Source organism: Esox lucius, chromosome 22, assembly GCF_011004845.1.
Source record: "Esox lucius isolate fEsoLuc1 chromosome 22, fEsoLuc1.pri, whole genome shotgun sequence".
In the NCBI taxonomy this organism is placed as follows: Eukaryota; Metazoa; Chordata; class Actinopteri; order Esociformes; family Esocidae; genus Esox; species Esox lucius.
Genome location: NC_047590.1, coordinates 2,420,177 through 2,440,975, shown reverse-complemented (window position 1 = coordinate 2,440,975; position 20,799 = coordinate 2,420,177). Strand labels below are relative to the sequence as shown.

At 44.1% G+C, this 20,799-nt stretch overlaps 1 protein-coding gene and 1 long non-coding RNA gene across 2 annotated transcripts; one reads left to right on the top strand and one right to left on the bottom strand.

The window, feature by feature from the left end:
* Positions 1–9,058: 9,058 nt before the first annotated feature.
* Positions 9,059–10,255, bottom strand: LOC106024888. Its single transcript, XR_001198591.2, has 3 exons — positions 10,021–10,255; positions 9,596–9,651; positions 9,059–9,503 (listed from the first exon to the last, which is right to left on the bottom strand). It is a non-coding gene; the product is annotated as an uncharacterized LOC106024888 (long non-coding RNA).
* A 3,865-nt stretch (positions 10,256–14,120) lies between these two features.
* tmem41ab (transmembrane protein 41ab) lies at positions 14,121–20,767 on the top strand. Its single transcript, XM_010886684.5, has 5 exons — positions 14,121–14,428; positions 18,095–18,245; positions 18,996–19,157; positions 19,348–19,486; positions 19,791–20,767. Exons 1-5 carry the CDS (start codon positions 14,256–14,258, stop codon positions 20,024–20,026), a joined length of 861 nt encoding a protein of 286 aa, XP_010884986.1. The 5' UTR covers positions 14,121–14,255; the 3' UTR covers positions 20,027–20,767.
* Positions 20,768–20,799: the final 32 nt, after the last annotated feature.

The window sequence follows — 20,799 nt, the reverse complement described above, 5'->3', positions numbered from 1 at the left end:
ATTTGCACTGAGGGGTGATTTGAATATTCGTGCACGCTCCCAGTGGCACACTACTTTTGTTCAATTCCCACAGGGGAATAGGGTGCCATTTGGGATTCGGTCATTTCAGTGGGAAGCAATATTTGGATGGCGACCTTCCTCAGGTTCTGTAAACCACGTAAAACCCATTCTCTAATCACCTCCTAAGCATGAATTAGATGGGTGGGGGTGGGGGGGACATGGATGAATGAATGCTGATTGCTACTTCGTTTTGTAAAATGCACTCATACTTACAGTGACTGATGTGGTTATCTTAAGGGGAATGCATTACGTTTAACTCGGGCAGGGACATCTGTAATACATTAGTCTGGACTCATTTTACTTTGGGTCTGCTGCCAGTAGACCAGCGAGAACTAACAGTCCGAACGGGCTGTTCTCATCAATACCGCAGTCAACTTCAGGGACTGGGAGGAGGATTCCAGAACCTGGAGGGGGTTTAACCTAGAACCAGAAATGGTTCTCCTATGGGGACAACTCAATAACTCCTGTTTAAAACCTTCTGTCAAAGCAAGGAGCCTCGGACAGACGTGTGGAGCCAATGATTCAGCATCAGGTTGGCAGGCGGATGACAGCCCTATTGGGCTCCACACAAAGCAGTCGTCCATCTCAATGTGGTTGTGTTGTCGCCACGGACTCTATTTGTAACGTCTCACCACAACACATGCCTTGTTGAAGCTTACACACACGCACACACACACACACACACACACGCAGTAACCGCGCGGACAAACACACCGTTTATTAGGTTCGGGCGAAATGGAAATGTGTCTGGCACTCCTGGCGTCCTTGCACGCAGATGTCGCCGTGACGTTTCTCCAAATTGCTTACATCCATAACCAGGGTGAGGGGTTCGGTTTGTCCCACCAATCAGTCTCCTCGTAAAATGAAGAACAGGCGAACGGCATCTAATAAAAGTGGCTGAACGATTCACTAATATCCTACTCCAGACACATGTAAACACACAAACGCACAGATGCACACAAACACACAGACCCACACAAACACACACAGATAACTGGAAACACAGACACTACCGAGCCACACACTGCAGGTTAATGATCCCTCCAGGAGCTGGGAGCAGATCGATGGAAGAAACCGGGGGCGAGAGGGCTCAGTCAGTCGCATCACTCTGCTCACTCCCCTGGCATGACAGGAGAACCAGGGAGAAGACACATGAATGTGACAGGAACTAGGCCTGGCTGTACAGAGCCTGGGGCGCCGACTTCTGCTCTACTGGTGGAGACATCAACACAGGTCTGATGTGTGCATGCATGCCTGTGTTATTGGTGTGTGTGTGGGTCTGTACATGTCTGAGCCCTAGTGTGTGTTGGTGTAAACGTGTCAGTATGTTTTTGTGTGTGTCTGCATTTGCACCAGGGTGGGTGTATGGCTAGGAGAGCCCCTCCTGATGCTAGTCTACTGTCTTCTGTATACTGAAGCTAGGAGAGCCCCTCCTGATGCTAGTCTACAGTCTTCTGTATGCTGAAGCTAGGAGAGCCCCTCCTGATGCTAGTGTACTGTCTTCTGTACACTGAATGTAATCTCTCTGCATGCCACGTTACAATGCTACAGTTTTCTTCTACCAGACTCTTCTACCAGAGAATAGTTTATGGCAAAGCAGAATAATGCAAAAGAGAAATGAGGCTTGGCAATTCAATCCTGTTAAAAGGGTAATTCTGTCTTGATCTGTTGAGAGGACGATACAATAATTTGGTTGATCAAATTCACATGAAACCCTCCTCTTTAGTCTCCCAGAAAGAGGAACCTTACTCAACAGGCCTGAGGTCCAGTGACGTAAATATCAGGTCTCGTTGAAAAGGGGATTTCTGGTAAAATGACTTAGTGCTTTAGGCTTTCCGGTTGCTTGTCTCTCTCTTCTCTCTCCAGAATATTGCAGCCGATGGCAGAATTTTCAATTTAGTGTGTGCATGTGTGTGTGTGTGTGTGTGTGTGTGTTCCCTGACAATCTCTTTGCCTGCCAGAGGAGAGCATCACAGATGCATCCCAAAATGCCATCTGACAGAAAGCCTTCAGCGTATGTTACCAAGGTGTGACAAAAGCCCTGTGCGCATGCATCTGAGTGTATTTGTTTGTGTGTGTGTGTGTGTTTGTGTGTACCATTACAGAGGTAGGACATGTACCTCAGGCTGAGAGTCACTCTCATATGTCATGGGTGAGTTTTTCCTGGAAAATGGCTTTTCACACGATCATTAAAAAAAGCACTTTAAAAGAGCACGCCATCAGTCTGAAACATCGTAACAGGATCTCTACATTGCATATTCTTCTAATCCAAAGCCTGGTCTAGTGTTAAACTGACAGTGAGTGAAGAAAGAGAAGACATGAGAAAGACAGATGAGAAAGAGAGATTTTGGAACTCACGCTGGTTTTGCTCCCAAAACCACATATGGTGTCTTATAGTCAATTTGCAGTCAATGTCCCCTATAATGGTTGCTATTGGTTTTGCACTTTCCCCCTTATTCTCTTTGTCCTTATTTGTCTTCCTCTGTGTCTCAGTCATTCTCTCGTTCTCTTTGTCTTCCAATTCTACAACATTTAATGGGGTATTTTTGTCATGGGGAACATCCATTGCCAAACAAAGTGGAAAATAATAATAAATATTGCGTGTAATATATGTTATTAAAAAAAAATAGTAAAATACAATAAAAAAAAAAAAGCATGACAGAGACAAACGTTTCAAAAGGATAAAGACAATTGAAATGTAGACGTGCTCAGCGTAGCGTTCAATCCCATCCGTGACTATCTGGCACAGTTGTAGGCCTCTCTCACCTGCGCGTAAATTCTTGCTATTGCTACCTGATTTTCCAGGCGCCACAGGGGGGCATTGCCCCTCCAGATTGAATATGTGCCTCCCAGTTTTGTTTCCCCATAAACACTGCAAATGGTATATGAATTAGATGTGCCCCCTCATTTATAAAAAATGCCCCCTCAGTCATTTCATCCTGTAGTGGGGCCTGTTTCCCACGTTGAGCATTCAGATAAATAATACAGCTTTTTAGTACAATATGACAAATATTGAAAGATTCATAAGAGTTTTGTTTAGGCTTACCCCTGCTGGGCATTTTGACAACCATGTAAATCTCCTCAGGACAAGGTTACGTTTGTCCACAGATTTGCTTAAATTAATTCTACAAAAAAATATATTTGCTTGTATTTAGCCAATATTGATAAAAGTCTACTTGTCTTATAGGTATTTTTACAGTTGTGAAAAATGGCAATGTGATGTAAAGCTACATGAAACCACATTTGAAGTGATTCAAAAAATCCCCCATGGGAATTTTTTTTCTAGTGAATACCTTTTTTCAAGGTCAGATTTGACAAAGTCTTTTTTTGTTTTTCTTTTCAGATTTCAGCCCCAGACATACAGCTCCGGAAAAAATTATTAAGAGAACACTGCAACTTTCTCTTTCCTTTCCAAAAAAGTCAAAAAGGAAGGTTTTGAGTGAGGAACAGAAGAGTTAAAATTAAGAGACCACTGCAAATTGAACGCTTCTGTTCCTCACTCAAAACTTTCCTTTTCAACTTTTTTGGAAATGAAAGAAAAAGGTGCAGTGTTCTCAAAAAAAAAATTATCTTATTTTTTTCCAGAGCTGTATACATTGCCTTTTTATGTTACATTAGGTTCTTCCACAGCTCAGATTTTGACTAACTAGCCAACATGATCTAACATTACCCATGCGATATGGAATCATTAAGAAAATTCAAATGTACATCACTTATCAATGCCAAAATGCCTATTTTTGAAACTAAATGTGGAGCAAATCAACCAAAAAATTTACAATATTTTTTGTTCTGAATGTTTTTTTCAATGTCACCCATCACACCCATTCACACTCCTCTGCTGAAACATGTCCTTTGGCAGTTTTCTGTCAGACAATACAACATTGGATATTAGTTTAGACATTAACTATTATCTAGCTATACTTTTAGTTGCGGGACATAACTAAGTTTACTATCCTTGTGGGACTTTTTTTTTATCCTTTCTTTCATACTAACCCCCTAACTATCCCCCAGCCCCTAACTATCCCCCAGCCCCTAACTATCCCCCAGCCCCTAACTAACCCCCAGCCCCTAACTAACCCCCAGCCCCTAACTAACCCCCAGCCCCTGACTAACCCCCAGCCCCTGACTAACCCCCAGCCCCTAACTATCCCCCAGCCCCTAACTAACCCCCAGCCCCTAACTATCCCCCAGCCCCTAACTATCCCCCAGCCCCTAACCTAACCCATAACCTAGAATACGTCTAAGCCTAACCGCTAATTTCTTATCCTAAGGTGTATATTTTACCCAAAACCTTTTAAAACAAGGTTGAATCTTCACTGTATTATTGTTCTTGTGGCAATTATTGATACAAATATAGAGGATCAATCACACATACCTAGACACACACACACACACACATCCACACACCTAAACACACACACACCTAGCCTCACGCACACTTACCGACTTCTAAACCCACACACCTAAACACTCACACAACACCCACACACACAAACACAATCACACATCTAGACTCACACACTAAAGTCTTACTACTTTTCTAGCCAGAGAAACCTCATAAAATATATTCAATCATGTCTCCATCTTTATTTCTGCTTCATTCAGAAAACTGAAATAAACCTATAATCCATAGTCCTTTACTTGAACAGTTATTGAGCTGCTTCCATCTCTCTCTATTTATTTTTATGTCTGTCTGGCTGCCTCTCCATCTGTCTCTCTGTCTCCCGCCAGTTCTCTCCCAATTGTAATTCCCTTTTCTCTTTCTATTTCTTGCTCACCTTTCTTTTCCTTTTTATCACGAAATTTAAATTAAATTCAAAGGTTTTCTCTGTTCCTCTCTTTCCTTTTTTCTCTCTTTCCTTTGTTCCTCGAACGTTCATATGTCTCAGATGTTCAGGTCCTTGGTAATATTAGAGGGGGTTTTCAAAATAAGCCTTTCACAGTTCTACTTCTCAAAGAGAGATAGTATTGTAATGTGTGTGTGTGTGTGCGCAGAGGCTTGAGGATCCCCCTGAAAAAGTAACACTTGGAATGAAATCTATCCTATAGCCTTCAATGTAGTTAATATAATGTAGCTAGTATAACATAGTCATTGTAACGTACTTAGTGTAAAGTAGTTAATGTAACATAGTTAGTGTAAAGTAGTTCATGTAACATAGTTAGTGTAAAGTAGTTCATGTAACATAGTTAGTGTAAAGTAGTTGTAGCTAATGTAACATTTAGGGCAACGTAGTTAATGTAACATTTTCAGTGCAATGTAGTTAATGTAACTTAGTTAGCGCAACGTAATTAATGTACTTAGTTAGGCTAGCGTAGTTAGAGCAAGAACACCTTCTCCCAGCTATCCACTGCTCTAAGGCTAGGAAATACTGTTACCCCTGACAAAGCTATGATAAGCAAGCAAGTTTATTTATATAGCATAATTTATACTTAGAAGCAATTCAATGTGCTTTACAAAGAAAAAGAGAAATAGAAAAAATGTAATAGAATAAAATAAATACTAGAATAAAAACAATAAACAACAATGAAACATTGAATAAGAAATTAGGAATAGAATAAAAACAAAATGAAAACATACTGGTAGATTCGATGAGGAAGCTATAAAAGCTGTAAGGCTGAACAGTGTGGTTAAGTTTAAACGCTATGTCGTAAGTGCCTGAAAAGAGGAGTGTTTTTAACCAGGATTTATAAATGGATATATTTGGGGCACATCTAAGATCTTCTGGTAGTTTATTCCTATTGTGTGAAGCATAAGTGCTAAACGCAGCTTTGCCATGTTTAGTTTGGATTCTGGGCTCTACTAGCTGACCTGAATTAATGGATCTAAGAGCCCTGCTCGGTTTATATTCTTCAAACATATCAGAAATGTATTCAAGGTCTAAACCATTCAGTGATTTATTGACTAAAAGCACCACTTTTAAATTGGTGCAAAAGATTTAAGAACTGGAGTGATGTGCTCTGTTCTCTTTGTCCTGGTTAACATTCTAGTAGCAGCATTCTGAATGAGCTGCAGCTGTTTTACAGTCTTTTTGGGAAGTCCAGTTAAGAGGCCATTACAGTAGTCAACCCTACTAGAGATAAAAGCATGGATGAGATTCTCTTGGTATTTTTGGGACACCAAGCCCTTGATTCAAGCACAAGCCCTTGATATATTTTTAAGATGATAGAATGCCTTTTTGGTGACCGCTTTGATATGACTGCTGAATGTGAGGTCTGAGTCCCTGGTTTTTTGGGACCGAGAATCCAGCTCTTTACTAATACTAGTTCTCTTATTTTTGTTGCCAAACACAATAATCTCTGTTTTTTATCTTGGTTTAATCATAGACAATTTTGGTTCATCCAGGTATTTATGAGCTCTATGCAGTGACACAGTGAGTCTATTGAGCTGTTGTCATACGGTTTGAGAGCCATATATATTTGAGTATCATCGGCATAGCTGTGGTAGTTAATGTTGTTCTGTAGAATTTGGCCCTGAGGTAGCATATAGAGATTGGACAGAAGCGGTCCGAGAACTGATCCCTGGGGAACTCCGCATGTAATAGCCACCCTATCAGATTCATGATTGTATGAAATAGTAACAAAGTAATTCCGGCCATCTAAATAAGATCTGAACCAATTAAGGACAGTCCCAGAGAGTCCTACCCAATTTTCCAGCCTATCTAGAAGTGTTCTATTGTTTTTTTCTCCAAATCAGTATTCAGCTGTATATCATTTAAAACTTTTACCAGTGCCATTTCAGTAGTGTGATGAGGTCAGAAGCCTGACTGAAATTTGTCTAAGAGACCACTTGAGTTGTTCAAAAACCAAAACAACTTGAGTTGTTAGACTGTGTAGTTCTGATGGTCCGTCTAATACTTATAATTGTTTCACTATAGAAATAACTGAGGATTTTGCTACAGTTGGCCATGCTTACCTTAACCCTAACCCTAACCCCCCCTGGCCAATGGCTCTGCAGTTCCCACAGCAATTTGCACAGTCCCCCTATTTCTCCTTCCCCCAAATCCAAGTAGCTGATGTTTCGAAAGACCTTACAAATCAGCCATGCTAGATAATCTGGATCCTTTCTAAAATGATCATTATTGCAACCCCAACAACTAGCCTGTTCAACATCTCATTCATCTTGTCAGAAATCCCTATGGATTTGAAAGCTGCGGCAGACACCCCTCTCTTCAAAGGGGGAGACATCCTTGAACCAAATTTCTACAGACCTATCTCCATCTTGCCCTGCCTTTCAAAATTCTTTAAACGGCAGGTAAACAAACAGATATTCAGCCATTTTGAATCCCATCTTACCCTCTCCGCTATGCAATCAGTTTTCCGAGCTGGTCACAGGTGTACCTCAGCCACGCTCAAGGTCTTAAATGACATAATAACTGCCATTGATAAAAACACCCCTGTGCAGCCATCGATTTGGCCAAGGCCTTCAACTCTGTCAATCACCAAATTCTCATTTGCAGACTGAACAGCCTTTGTTTCTTCAATGCCTCGCCTGGTTCCTGGACTTCTGGGACTGGGATCAGTGTGTTGGATGGGAGGGCTAGCTGTCTGGACCAGTGGCGGTCTCCATGGGTGCCACAGGGTTTGATTTTCTTTATACTGTATGTCAATGATGTCGCTCTTACTGCTGGTGACTCTCTGACTCGTCTTTTATTTAAGGATAGTGATCATATGCAGCCATGTATTATCACATAGTTGTTTGGCTCCTTTTTAAATCATAATGATAACAGAAATCACCCAAATGGCCCTGAGCAAAAGTTTACACACCCTTGAATGTTTGGCCCTGTTACAGACACACAAGGTGACACACACAGGTGAAAATGGCAATTAAAGGTTAATTTCCCACACCTGGGTCTTTTAAAATTACAATTAGTGTCTGTGTATAAATAGTCAATGAGATTGTTAGCTCTCACGTGGATGCACTGTGCAGGCTAGATACCATGGGGAGCAGAAAAAAACTGTCCAAAGACCTGCATATCAAGGGAATGGAACTTCTTTAAAGGTGGAAAAGGATATAAAAGAAGACTGTACTGCGCCAATGCCACAAAAAAAGCCTGGTTACAATATAACCGACAACACCTTGACACGCCTCACAGCTTCTGGCACACTGTAATTTGGTCACAACCATAAGCGCTATGTTTGGAGAGGGGTCAACATGGCCAATAGTGAACAGAATACCATCCCCACTGTGAAGCATGGTGGTGGCTCACTGATGTTTTGGGGGTGTGTAAGCTCTAAAGGCATGGGGAATCGTGTGAAAATTGATGGCAAGATGAATGAAGCATGTTATCAGATAATACTGGCAGGCAATTTGCATTCTTCTTCACGAAAGCTGTGCATGGGACACTCTTGGACTTTCCCGCATGTCAGTGACTATAAGCAAAAGGCCAAGTTGACCCTCCAGTGGTTACAGCAGAACAAGGTGAAGGTTCTGGAGGGGCCATCACAGTCTCCTGACCTTAATATCATCAAGCCACTCTGGGGAGATCTCAAACATGTGGTTCATACAAGACGACCAAAGACTTTGCATGACCTGGAGGCATTTTGCCCAGTCGAATGGGCAGCTATACCACCTGCAAAAATTCAGGCCCTCATAGACAACTATAAAAAATATTGCATGCTCTCATTGATGCTAAAGGGGAGAGTACACAGTATTAAGAACTAAGGGTATGCAGACTTTTGAACAGGGGTCATTTTATTTTATTTTTTCCGTTGTTGCCATGTTTTGTTTTATGATTGTGCCATTCTGTAATGACCTACAGTTGAATGTGAATCCCATAAGGGATCATGTTTTCTTTACAAATTGTACATATATTACCAATTCTCCAAGGGAATGAAAAACTTTGAGCACAACTGTAAATCCCTGCTGTACCTAAGTTCAGTTGTCACTATAGCAACACCTGCGCTCCGGCAGGTGTATCTCTCCAGTCCTCCCTAAAGCCAACACCTTTTTTGGCCGTCAATCCTTACGATTCTCTGCAGCCAATGACTGGAACGAACTGCAAAACAACATGAAACTGGAAATTCCCTTCTCCCTCAATGTCTCCCAGGAACTATTGTCAGAGACGCTTTCCGGTCATTGCACATGTTAATTTGTCCTCCCTCGTCTTTGCACCTTATCTCTTGCACATTCACGCCCCAGTCTCCCTTTCACGCCCCATGGCGTACTAAGGCATCATCGTCTGCGCAGTTATTTGCACTTCAACACAGCTCAGGTACGCCCCGGTGTTACTGTCCGGTTTTTAATACTAAGTCACCTCAGCGTATTTATTGATCCACCTCGTTCAACAGACCTCTTTTGCACCAACTGTACATAGACCTTTCTATTGATTACTTTGATTATCCTGCGTTTTGCACTTTACGTAAGATTGTGTGTTGTCCTTTTGCACTATCATGCTTTATCTTGGTCGCTGTTGCAAGTGAGAATCCGTTCTCCGTCAGCCTACCTGGTTAAATAAAGGTGAAAGAAAAAGATAGATGACAGACAGATGACACATAAATTAGATTATTATTTATATGGATGAGAAAAATGACATACTCCTTCAACAGGAGTCCTCTTCATTCTGAAACGCTATATGCCCAGCTTAACCAGATCTGCAATGTAGTAGTTGTATTTCCACTGTTCAAATGAGCTGTAGCACTATATGAAACTTTCAGGGTTCATACAAATGACTGCTCTCAGTACAGGTGTTTGATTAACCTGTCGCCTGAGGGCGTGTCCTAACGCCTTTCTGTTTAAACTACACTATTTTGACGTGTTGGATCTTCATATTAACACTTAATTTCAGCTGCTCTTTGATAAGGGTAGCATTATTTAAACACAGAACATTTACATTTTGCAATTACGCATGTAATTTAGAGAGATGCTCATCTCAAATTGCACGCGCAATCGGACTGTGGTAAATATCAAGGCAACGGACACGTTAGCCCAGCTGTTGACAGGGCAAGAGGTGGCAAGCTCACCAGGCTGCTGTGTTTGCTTTTCTTCCTTCCTGACCGCCCACATTCATCCAATCTCTTTCTGACAGTCAACCCAATCACCACAGCCACTGACTTCGGTCAGAGACACCTGTAGATCCCTCAACGTTACTCCGGGAGTGTTTCAACCGCTGGATAATGGTTCTGTCTATACCACTCCTCGACCCAGAGTTATTGTCATCTATCAACATTCAGAGAGCTCGTTGGATTTTCACACGGCACATTCAAATCTAAAGAGCTCTTTTATGGTCATTCATTTAGCCAGTCCAAGTTTCTGATCTGTATGTAAAGCTCATCCTCCGAGTTACTTTTTAATGACGCTGTAATCATCTGCAGCTGTTAAGATGCACCTGTTTCCATTTACCGCTTAATGAGATGAGAAAGAAGGAAAAGTAGCCGCTGTCTGTGCTCAAGAAAATTGCCTTTCTGTTTATTTTGATTGCATCAATTATTGCAAAGTATAGTTTTTCAGTGTTGTGATAAAGTTACCTTCTCTTTTTTCTTTTTCTTCACAAAACCCCAGTCTTCAGGCAGTTCACTGAAATCATCAAAGCACTTATAATTAAATTAAGAAACACTTTCACATTTCCATATTTGTCATTCGTCACACATGGTACCGTAGGACTGCAGATCTGAACCATTGCTTCATAATCAAACAGATTTTAAATGATCAGGCCCCATGGCTGCGGGATCATTTTCCAGTTGCAGCAAACTCTCTTAAATATAAATCCTCCATCCCGCTCTGTAGCAGTATTGAGTGGCTTGGGCCCTGAGCACTGATATACTATAAAACACCAAAGACATCCAACACACACTTCCTACAAGGGGACAGTGTTTGTGCGCTTGCCTGTGTGTGTGTCTGTGTGTGTACATTATCTCCCCTACAGACCCCAGTGTTTATGTTGCCAGCCAGCGTTGTTAGAGAGAGTTTTCCGCTGCTTGAGGCTGTAGTGATGGAGGAAAGTGGGGGGGTTGGTTGGCTCTCTGACAGATGCTTACGCCAGATGTTACACTCACTGGTTGAGACAATAAATCACTCAGACAGATACTGACCGGGCCACTGTGTGTTTGCGTGCGTGCATTTGAGTGTGTGCGTGTGTGTGTGTGCGCACATGTCTCCACAAGGAGACATAACTGGGCCACAGAGGCCCACAGGGAGGATGAGTCCAGCTGCTCCACACTCAGAACCTCCTTGGTGAAGTGGAATGCCAGTACAACCAGACAACTAGACACTTAAGTTCACACAGAGAGTGATCCAGCTGGATGGAAAGGGCCAGGCAGTGGCCAGATACGGGCCAGGAGATGGCCAGATACGGGCCAGGGAGGAGCCACAGATAAGGGCTGGGAAAACTAGTGCCAGGTTGAGACAAAAGCCAAGATGGATGACCACTCGGTATCAGAGATACACGTGTAGTAGGTGCCCTGTGACCAGGAGACGATCAGGAGATGACCGGGGTAAGATCAGAAGACAACCGGGTTAAGATCCGAGGACAACCAGGTTAAGTTCAGGAGGCAGCCAGGGGAAGATCAGACGAAGGAGGTCCATGAAAGTTCATTAAGGCCCAGAGTGTCTGAACGTTCCCACCGGGAATCAACTGAATATTCACCAATCAATGAGTCAGCGATGAAGCTGTAAGTCAAGGCCACTCAAGTCGCTGGTCACCCCGAGTCACAATCACTAGCCAATTAAAAGGCTATGAAAGAGAAGGGTCTTTCCTGGGTGATTCCCTAGCTGCCTCCCCACACTGACCTTGACTACAGAGGTGGAGTGGGATTTGATTTAAAACCTTTCATAGAAAACCTTGATCTACCGTAAGGGGAATTTGTTTCCATCAGAAGTTGCTTTTGTACCTTCCCCTGACAGAACCGATTTGAATTAGCTGCAGCAAAATGTTTTCTTGTTAAAAAAGGCTAAACTTTTACTGTTGCAAACTACACAACTACAGGGAATGAATTTGGTCTAAAATCCATGAAAGCCTGTCTCTAATGTTAAACTGTTGTCTGTCTGGCTACAGCTCAAGAGAGTGGAGGGAGAAGAGAGTGTGGGAGGGAAGACATGCTGTCTTTCTATAGACATTAAGCCCATTGATCCCATTCTCATCTTCCCCTCATCCGGCTCTCATCTCTTTCTCACCGCTTTCTTACGCTCACCCCTCGTTCTCGCTATCTCGCTCATCCCTCCTCTAGCTCATCCCTCCTCTAGCTCATCCCTCCTCTCTATCTCTTTTATTCCTTGTTCTCTCTGTCTTTCTGACCCCCCCCCCCCCATTCTCCCCTGCTCTCAAGGTCCACTCATCCCTGTCTTATCCCTCATCCTCATCCACTCTCCCCTCAGGTTTGTCACCACCTTCAATCTAGCCCCCCCCCCCCTTTCCGTGGAAGCCCTCAGTCAGTCAATACACTGCCCATTGCATTGAGGTCAGCCAGTCAGTCAATACACTGCCCATTGCATTGAGGTCAGCCAGTCAGTCAATACACTGCCCATTGCATTGAGGTCAGCCAGTCAGTCAATACACTGCCCATTGCATTGAGGTCAGCCAGTCAGTGCAGATCTTGATGTATCTGCAGTGGGTCCCATGTGGCATCCTGTGCTCTGTATAGTGTTTGGACAAAAGCTCCATGTGGCCTAATCAAAAGAAATGATCCATAGGGTGCAATTCAGTAGGTGTGCAATATTTTTTTTTTCCCGGTTGTTAAAACACTTCTCACACTTCCTGTCTCTCGTGGTTGCCCGACCCCCCCGCCCACCCCCCCATCACACGGCCGGTCCAATTATCTTCCCTTTCTCACTATGAAGTGTGCCCTCTGTCTCTCCCCTTGGGGACTCATAAGGCGCTGAATTTGGGTAACCACGTTTTCGGCTAGAGGGACTTTCCCTCCAATTATTCTTATTTTATATGTGAAGTGAATAAAAATAAAAAAAAGTGCTTGTTTGGGGAAGTCTTCAGGCCCCTGTCAAATTACAGCCATCAAGGTGAAGCGTTTTGGGTGGTTGGTGGCAACTTTTGGGTCCTAAAGTAAAGTACCTGTAAGTATTCCAGTGGGAGAGTGAGTAGTAAGGGTTTGCAGATTATTAATATTCTAACAATGTTCATCTCCCCTTCTCCTGAATAATAGATCAAACACTACCTTGGCTTCCCTCACTTCAACACAAACGGCCGTGAAATATTTATAATTTCATTGCGGCATAGGTTCAGTTCTACAGTCCCTCTTTTACATGCCCGTGTACGCAAGGATGAATATATTCCTGTGTACGCATGTTATGCCCAACCGCAAACCCCCCCATACTCAAAAACCTGCGGAGATCGGAGAGGTAAAAGCCTGGTCTGGTAAAAGCTCCACATTTCTCTTGGATAGGCTAGGTTTCGTTATATAATATTACTTATACTAATTATCGCCCCTGACCTCCCCAAGTGCATTCTAGACATTAATTAAGTGCATATGGTTTAGGCCGTATGGTCCTTTTTTTTAGATTGTGCCTCATTCTGTGTTATGCTGTGTGATGGGAACCCGGCTTTTAACATCACTTGAACAAACAACTGCAGGATTCAGCCTGATCGGGTACCTGAAAATATTGCCTGTAAAAGCAGCAATATATATAATATGTAATTGGAATATCAGCACAGACTACATTTAAAGCCTTGTCACAAAGAAGTTAAACGCAAAAGCACAAAAACTCTACGTTTCCGGGGACGCTGGTCAAGCAGACTTGACAGAGACCGAGAAAAGTCAGTGGGAGTAGTAAGTAATCTGTCATTAATTACGAATTTCCTCAGAATTTTTTTAGGAAACCCTAGATTCGAGACAACATTTTAACAATGTTTTTTCCCTTTGGTAAAAACAACTCTTATCGATGAAGCACCAAGTGTGACGAGCAGCACATGCGCAGTTCGGCAAGCCACGACCTTAAGACCCGATGACACGTTGCTGCGCACGAGCTGTAACGCCCCAAATGACATCCTCGAGTGTGATCAGAAAACCCAGTTTGGCATCTTCTTACTGAACTATCTTTGGCCTAGTTTATCCTCCATCTGTAGCCCTGTCAGAGCTACATGCGGTCTGGGAGAATAAAAGGATGCCCTCTAGTGGAGATTTATTAAATATCTTTCCAGGAATCCAGGGGGCTAATACCGAAGTTCAGTGGGACTGTCACTTCTCAACGACCGGGGGACCGTCATTGAACAAGACTTTCTGACAGGAGTGCTCTGACTGGCGGGACAATGCGTTCCATTTCGGCTCTATTAGTGGTGGTTGGCGCGGCAACCTTTTACCTGTATGTCTTGTCCTCTTTTCTGCCACCGGGACCGCAACACCTTCACCGGCGAGATGAGGTGGAGATATCCGACGAGAGTGCTGAGGGAGACCCGGACATGGTGGAAGTTAAAGAGTACAGGTAACCTCACGGAGCCTGTTGGCTAGTTATAGCTAACTGGGTTTTATAAAATATGGTGTTACTATGGCCCAAATAGGTAGTTGCTTGGCTATTCTACAACTTTTTTTTGTATCTTTGACGAAATATATACGGTGCATTAATTATTTGGTAATACTAGAGAAGTGCTTAGGTACGATAAGATCACCAGTCATTACATAAAAACATAGCTAGCAGTCAGGGAAACTTTCAGAAAGTGCTCCCCAGACATCTCCCACTGCTTCCCACATTTCAAATAGCGTGTGATTTGTTACGGTAGTTGTACATATTGACTCCGTGCAGAGTCCATGGAAGTGCCTTTTATAATCACTGAAAGTTTGCGGCATTTCTTTTCAACTAGATGACCCGATCGCATGAGCTGAGTTATCAACACTGCATCATGACAGCTGTCAGTCTAATGTCCAGGGGTGACGTCAGAGTCTCTTTGGCCTCGTTTGAGACGGAAGTTCTTCTAATGTTGTAGGAGATTGTGATGGTTGTGTGAGTTTAAAAAACTCTTTAGAAATGATGCTGTGTTGGCCTTTAGGGTAGGATAACCAACTTTGTGTTCCAGCCTGAAACCTTTTTGTTTCAAGATAGAAGCTGAAGCACACTGGAAATAAGAGAATGGTTCTCCCACAGGGACAGCTGAAGAATCTTTTGGAATCCTATTTTTCAGTAAACAAAAACACTCCTCACCACCTCTTCCTCACCTCACTTACTGTCCTCTTCCTCACCTCCCCTTCCTTACCTCACCCCTCTTCACCTCCTCTTCCTTACCTCACCCCTTTTCACCTCCCCTTCCTTACCTCACCCCTTTTCACCTCCCCTTCCTTACCTCACCCCTTTTCACCTCCCCTTCCTTACCACTCATTTTCCTTTGCGAACTGTCATTTTAATATATGAGCATCAGTGCTGGTAGAAATATAAAGGCTTCTGGGTTAATACTTAAAATATTGGTTGTTCTGTGGCATCTGTCCCAACTCAAGTGACCACAAAGTCCTTGTGAAAACAGTGCAAATGTCTCCATTGGTGTTATTTAATCGTCTCGGGGGGGGTTTTCCGCCAGATTCTGGAACAGGAAGTCCTGAGAGGTCGTCCGCATCACACACACCAGATCGACCAAACACATTCAACACCGGGGAATTTGCTGTGCTCAGCACCACATCATGAGGAGTAACCCAACCTGGCCTCCGTGTCCCCATCGGCACACCCTCTCCTCGTGAGCTCTGGTTACGACTGCCCAACCCAGTCCAGAGCAGACATGGGCTCTTGGTGTGTGGAGGGTGGTCAGTTCGGCCAGGACCCCACCCAAGACGTTCCCTTCTCTCATGGGTGTCAGTTGCTAACGTGCTCAGGGATACAAATCTGAAGTCCTGATGACAGACACAGGGGCTACGTTGACACTTGGTAGACCTACTCAGATCTTTGCTTTTCTTCCCCGCTAATCTGATCGGCTCTAGAAAAGTGATGTTAGGAGATCTGGTGGGATTCATCATGAGACCAATTAGTGGGGGAAAGTTTGAATTGGGCTATGTGTCTAAATGCTGCTACGAAAGCCAGTGGCTTTGCTTTCCAGCCAACCCAAATAGCCCAAGACGTACACCTGACCACTAGTGGACATCATCATTTTTGGTGTTTCATCATCAGCTGGACCCTCATCGCAACTCTGGTGCTACTTATTAATTATGGTCAGTAGATAGTGTTGTGAATGCCTCTTCTGAAACATAGCCTCCCATTCTGAAGAGCATTATGCACTGGTCATTGGCTGTTTGCTCCCAACTCATAGGGGAGCCCACCTGGTTGATTGGTCAGAAAGGGACAGCAGTCTCTCCAATTGGACAGTTTCCAATGCTAAGACAGGTTGCATTAATGTTGGGCCATTCAGCCCTCCATCTCTGCGGACTGGATCAGGTTGTAGTGAGAATGCAGTCTGCCTGTCTCCCAGAATGCCTTTCTCAGGGGGATATCCACAGACTCATTTAATGAGGTTATCCTATCCACACCAGTCCCTGCAGGTTCTGCCGTTAGGAAGGGGCGCTGAAGGGGATTTTGGTGTCTCGGGGGGTGGTATTTAAGCTAAATAAGGCAGGCAGAGGGGTGATCTACGTACCAAGGGGGACGCTACACTCGTACTCCTCGTGGACCAATAGTGGAGCGACACGTTTTTCCTCAGTGACCAGTAGACGTGCTTCCCAGAAAGGAGGTCCACCTTCGTGGATCTGGGTTCAGTCTCTGGCTCTGTGTGTCACATGGTATATGTACTGGTAATATTTGTACTGGTTTTGATTACAGATTCAGGAACTCTGCAATACTTTTGAGCAAACTGTTCTGTTAGAGGAACACCAAGCAGTAGAACATCTGCGCTGCCGGTTCTCCACTCTGGTAAGCTCGTGTCCAGGTCCAGCATGGTATGACGGACAAAGAGTCTGGTGCTTCCAGCAAACCGGCAGATGCAGAAAGCCCCCCTGCAGCTATTTCTGTCCCTGTCCCATATCCTGTTTCAAAGTCTCACAAACAAGCCTCTCTCTCTCTTCCCTCAACCACCAGAGAACCTCTTTCTCTCTCGCTTTCCTCCACCACCAGGAAGTCCTCGCTCTCTCTCTCTCTTTTCCCCCTCCCTCCCGGAAGTCCCTCTCTCTCTTACACACCATTACCAGTCAGTGTGTTCGATCTATAATAATAAAGTGTGATGTCTGTTAAAGGCTATACCCCGATTTGCCCCCACCTTGTGGCGGTTAGCTGAATTACACCAACAACTGTTTACATGAAATAATTGTCTTTTGGACGACCTGGTTATTGGTGCTGTAAAACTTTGTTTTAGATCATATTAACTTTCGGACTCATCCCACAGCTATTGAAAACCCTACAGCCACTTCGGGGCCCCCACACATACTCTGTTACCCCGGAAACAGCTCCTCCCTCTCAGCCCGGGGTCACCATCAGCCCTGTCAGTTACATTAATGTTCATAAGAATCATCACAATAATAACAATCAGATTCACTGTAATCCCCATTATAATTGTATTCTTAATCATGCTAATTATATTTAATTTCCCAAGCTCAATGCACATAAGGCAGTGGACTAGGTTGCGGCATCTGACCAGTACCTCAGAGGGACGTTAGGTTGAATCCCAAGGGGAGAATCTGTTCTGTCCTTGAACAAGGCACTTCACCTTCATTGCTAGTGTGTGTCATTCTGCATAAGAGCTAAAAGCTCACTGTGAACACAGAGACAAGTGCGTTGTCAGGAAGTAGCCAGGAGATCCTAATAGATCAGGAAGTAGCCAGGAGATCCCACTAGATTAAAATAACTGCACTGCCCACATCTCCCTACTCAAGCTTCCTCTGTCAACCTGACATTTATAACTTGAAATGTTTTTATTATTTATTTATACATATTGTAATTCATCAATGTTATGTTACTGTAGATTTAAAAAAATAAATAATAATTCTATAACTTAATATTATGTGTCTGACCTTAATTTTAAGGTTTTGCTCCCAACTCACTCGGTTGAAGGTATCCTTCCCTTTAATAAAAACAGGTGAAAAAACGAAGTGTGCCAAGTTATTAACCTGGCCCCTTGTACCACTGTAACAGTGGTAGGAACTATTATATAACCTGGTGCTGCTGCTCTTTGTTTCCCTCCAGTCTGAAGTTCCCGTCAGACTTGGAGGAACTGCGTGAGCTGGCCGAGATGCTGCAGTTCTATAAGAGAGAACACACAGGCTATGTGATGCTGCTGTTCTGTAGCGCATACCTCTACAAACAGTCCTTCGCCATCCCTGGCTCCTCCTTCCTGGTGAGAAGCGGGACACGGAAGAACTGTCCTAATCTACATACTGTGAAACACACATCTACTGCCATAATCTAGATACTGTGAAACACACATCTACTGCCATAATCTAGATACTGTGAAACACAGACATCTACTGCCATAATCTAGATACTGTGAAACACAGACATCTACTGCCATAATCTAGATACTGTGAAACACAGACATCTACTGCCATAATCTAGATACTGTGAAACACAGACATCTACTGCCATAATCTACATACTGTGAAACACACACAATTTCTGTTAATAAACCAAGACAGCCCACACACTTTTGTTTAAATGGGAGACTGGTGAAGTCATGTGGCCTGAACCTATGAGAGGAGAGGGGCGCGACCAATCAAGCTATCATGAGATCCTATTGGGCTATATTTGTGCATTCTAGCATGAATTCATTAGAAATCTCCTATTCAACGAATTGAGTGTAATATGTAAGTTCGCTCTGCAGTCACTCTTATACACCCCAAATTGTCTTTTAATTTGGCAAAACAAAAGTCGAATGGACAAACTGTAGTCCCCTCGGGAGGTTACATAAGCGTCGTTTTGGGAATCGAAAACTGAATTGATATCAGACGTTTCCTCCATAACAAAATCAAAAGGTGTCTGCCCAGCTCTGTGTCTCCCCCTTGAGGTTCAACTAGCTTGGCCACTTGGCTTCCCTTGACCTGACCAACGCGTGGGCTAGCTCACCGACCCACTACACTGTGCTTCCCAGAACATGCTGGCGGGGGCGCTGTTCGGACCGTGGCAGGGTCTGGTTCTAGCCTGTTTCCTGACCACCACCGGCTCAACCTTCTGCTACCTGCTGTCTTCCGCCTTTGGGAAGAGCTACGTCGTACAGCTGTTCCCGGACAAGGTGGACATGCTGCAGAAGAAGGTGTGTGAAATGCGCGCGTGACGCGTTTGATGCGAGAGGCCCGGGAAGCTCGACGGTCCGGACGTTGGTCTCATCCGACTGCGTCCTTGGTTCATATGGTAGAACGCCAGTTGTGTTGGGCTCGAGGTCAATAAGGAAATACATTAACACATTCCCTTCCTCTCTCACCACAACCCCCCCCTCCCGTCAGGTGGAGGAGAACCGTAGCAGTCTGTTCTTCTTCCTGTTGTTCCTGCGGTTCTTCCCCATGACTCCTAACTGGTTCCTCAACGTCACCTCTCCCATCCTCAACATCCCCCTCCCCATGTTCTTCTTCTCTGTTCTCATCGGTGAGAGACAGGAACAGCAGCATGACGACTGCCTGTTTATTTACCGCTGCTGGAAAAATACTGCATTATCATCTTGTGTGAAACCAACTGTGCTGCCATCAGAGCAACTTAAGCCCAGTTTTAACCTGCTTCCAACATGTGTCCTTTGTCCCGATCCGTTTATGACATCAGATCACAATGAGTCTTACAAGCTCAGTACAAAGGATGTATGTTAGAACCAGGGTCTTTTTGTCCGGGCGGTTTAGTAGTTCCCCAGGTCTGGACTGAAGCCGCAGGCTAACGCTGTCTCTCTGTCCTCATCCAGGCCTCATCCCGTACAACTTCATCTGTGTGAGGACCGGCTCCATCCTGTCTGAGATCTCGTCCCTGGATGACATATTCTCCTGGAGCACACTGCTTCAGCTGCTGGCCATTGCCTGTGTGGCCCTGCTCCCAGGAGCGCTGATCCGGCACTACAGCCAGAACCACTTGAAACTGGACGGGCTGAAACAGGAGCAGAATGGAGGACACACACGAAGACAAGACAAGAAGAGGCGATGACTCTCCCGTAACGCAGACACTCCTGATCTGGGCCGGGTCAGATCCAACCCGTTTTCCGGCGTGGGGCACTCTCCCCACAGCTTGGCGCAGGGAGGAGAGTTGGGCCCAGATTCAGTCCGCCACGGCGTGATTGGCGTTTGAAAGAAATGTTCCCGGGAAATGAGTCCCGTTCGACGGTAGACTCTGCATGTGGCCTAAGATGGACATCAAATTTGCCTGGTAATACTAGCCTTGTGTTTTTTAGAGGAGAGATAAACGTCTTGGAGAAACTGCTGCTCTGCCGAGGCTTCCTGGCCTTGCTGGCACCATCCGGGAGAATCAGAAAGCAGAGAAGCCTGATGAAGAGGGGCTTCCAGTCAATGAGGGTCAGAGGCTTCATGACCTGCTGTTAGGTTTTAGAGATTGATGCAGTTTGAACTGTCTGTCGTTTCATGTCTGTCTCCCGTGAGGGTTTTGGACTTGATGCCCAGGTGTCTTGAAAATGTGCCAAATGAAGGTTTATAATTTATTGATGCATTTTTACTTTGATCTTTAAAGAATATGTCTCTTTTTAACTGAAGTTCCAGATGTTTCTGCACATGCATTTACTCACTATAAACTCATCGACATTTTCCAGTTTTACTCCACTCCCCATTTATTTCTGAACACCTGAAATTACATGGCCAGAATAAAATCCCTGCGGTTATATAAAGGAACATTCCACAGAAAACAATTTGGCCTTTGGCAAAATAAGACAGGAAGGGCAATCTGAAGCCTCGTTCTTTCAGGAGGCG

Bases quoted from the DNA above. Each gene is read 5' to 3' on its own strand.
- tmem41ab (XM_010886684.5), top strand. From the start codon at position 14,256: ATGCGTTCCATTTCGGCTCTATTAGTGGTGGTTGGCGCGGCAACCTTT. The intron at 14,429-18,094 runs GTAACCTCACGG...GTTTCCCTCCAG, and splicing joins GTGGAAGTTAAAGAGTACAG to TCTGAAGTTCCCGTCAGACT. The intron at 19,487-19,790 runs GTGAGAGACAGG...GTCCTCATCCAG, and splicing joins CTTCTTCTCTGTTCTCATCG to GCCTCATCCCGTACAACTTC.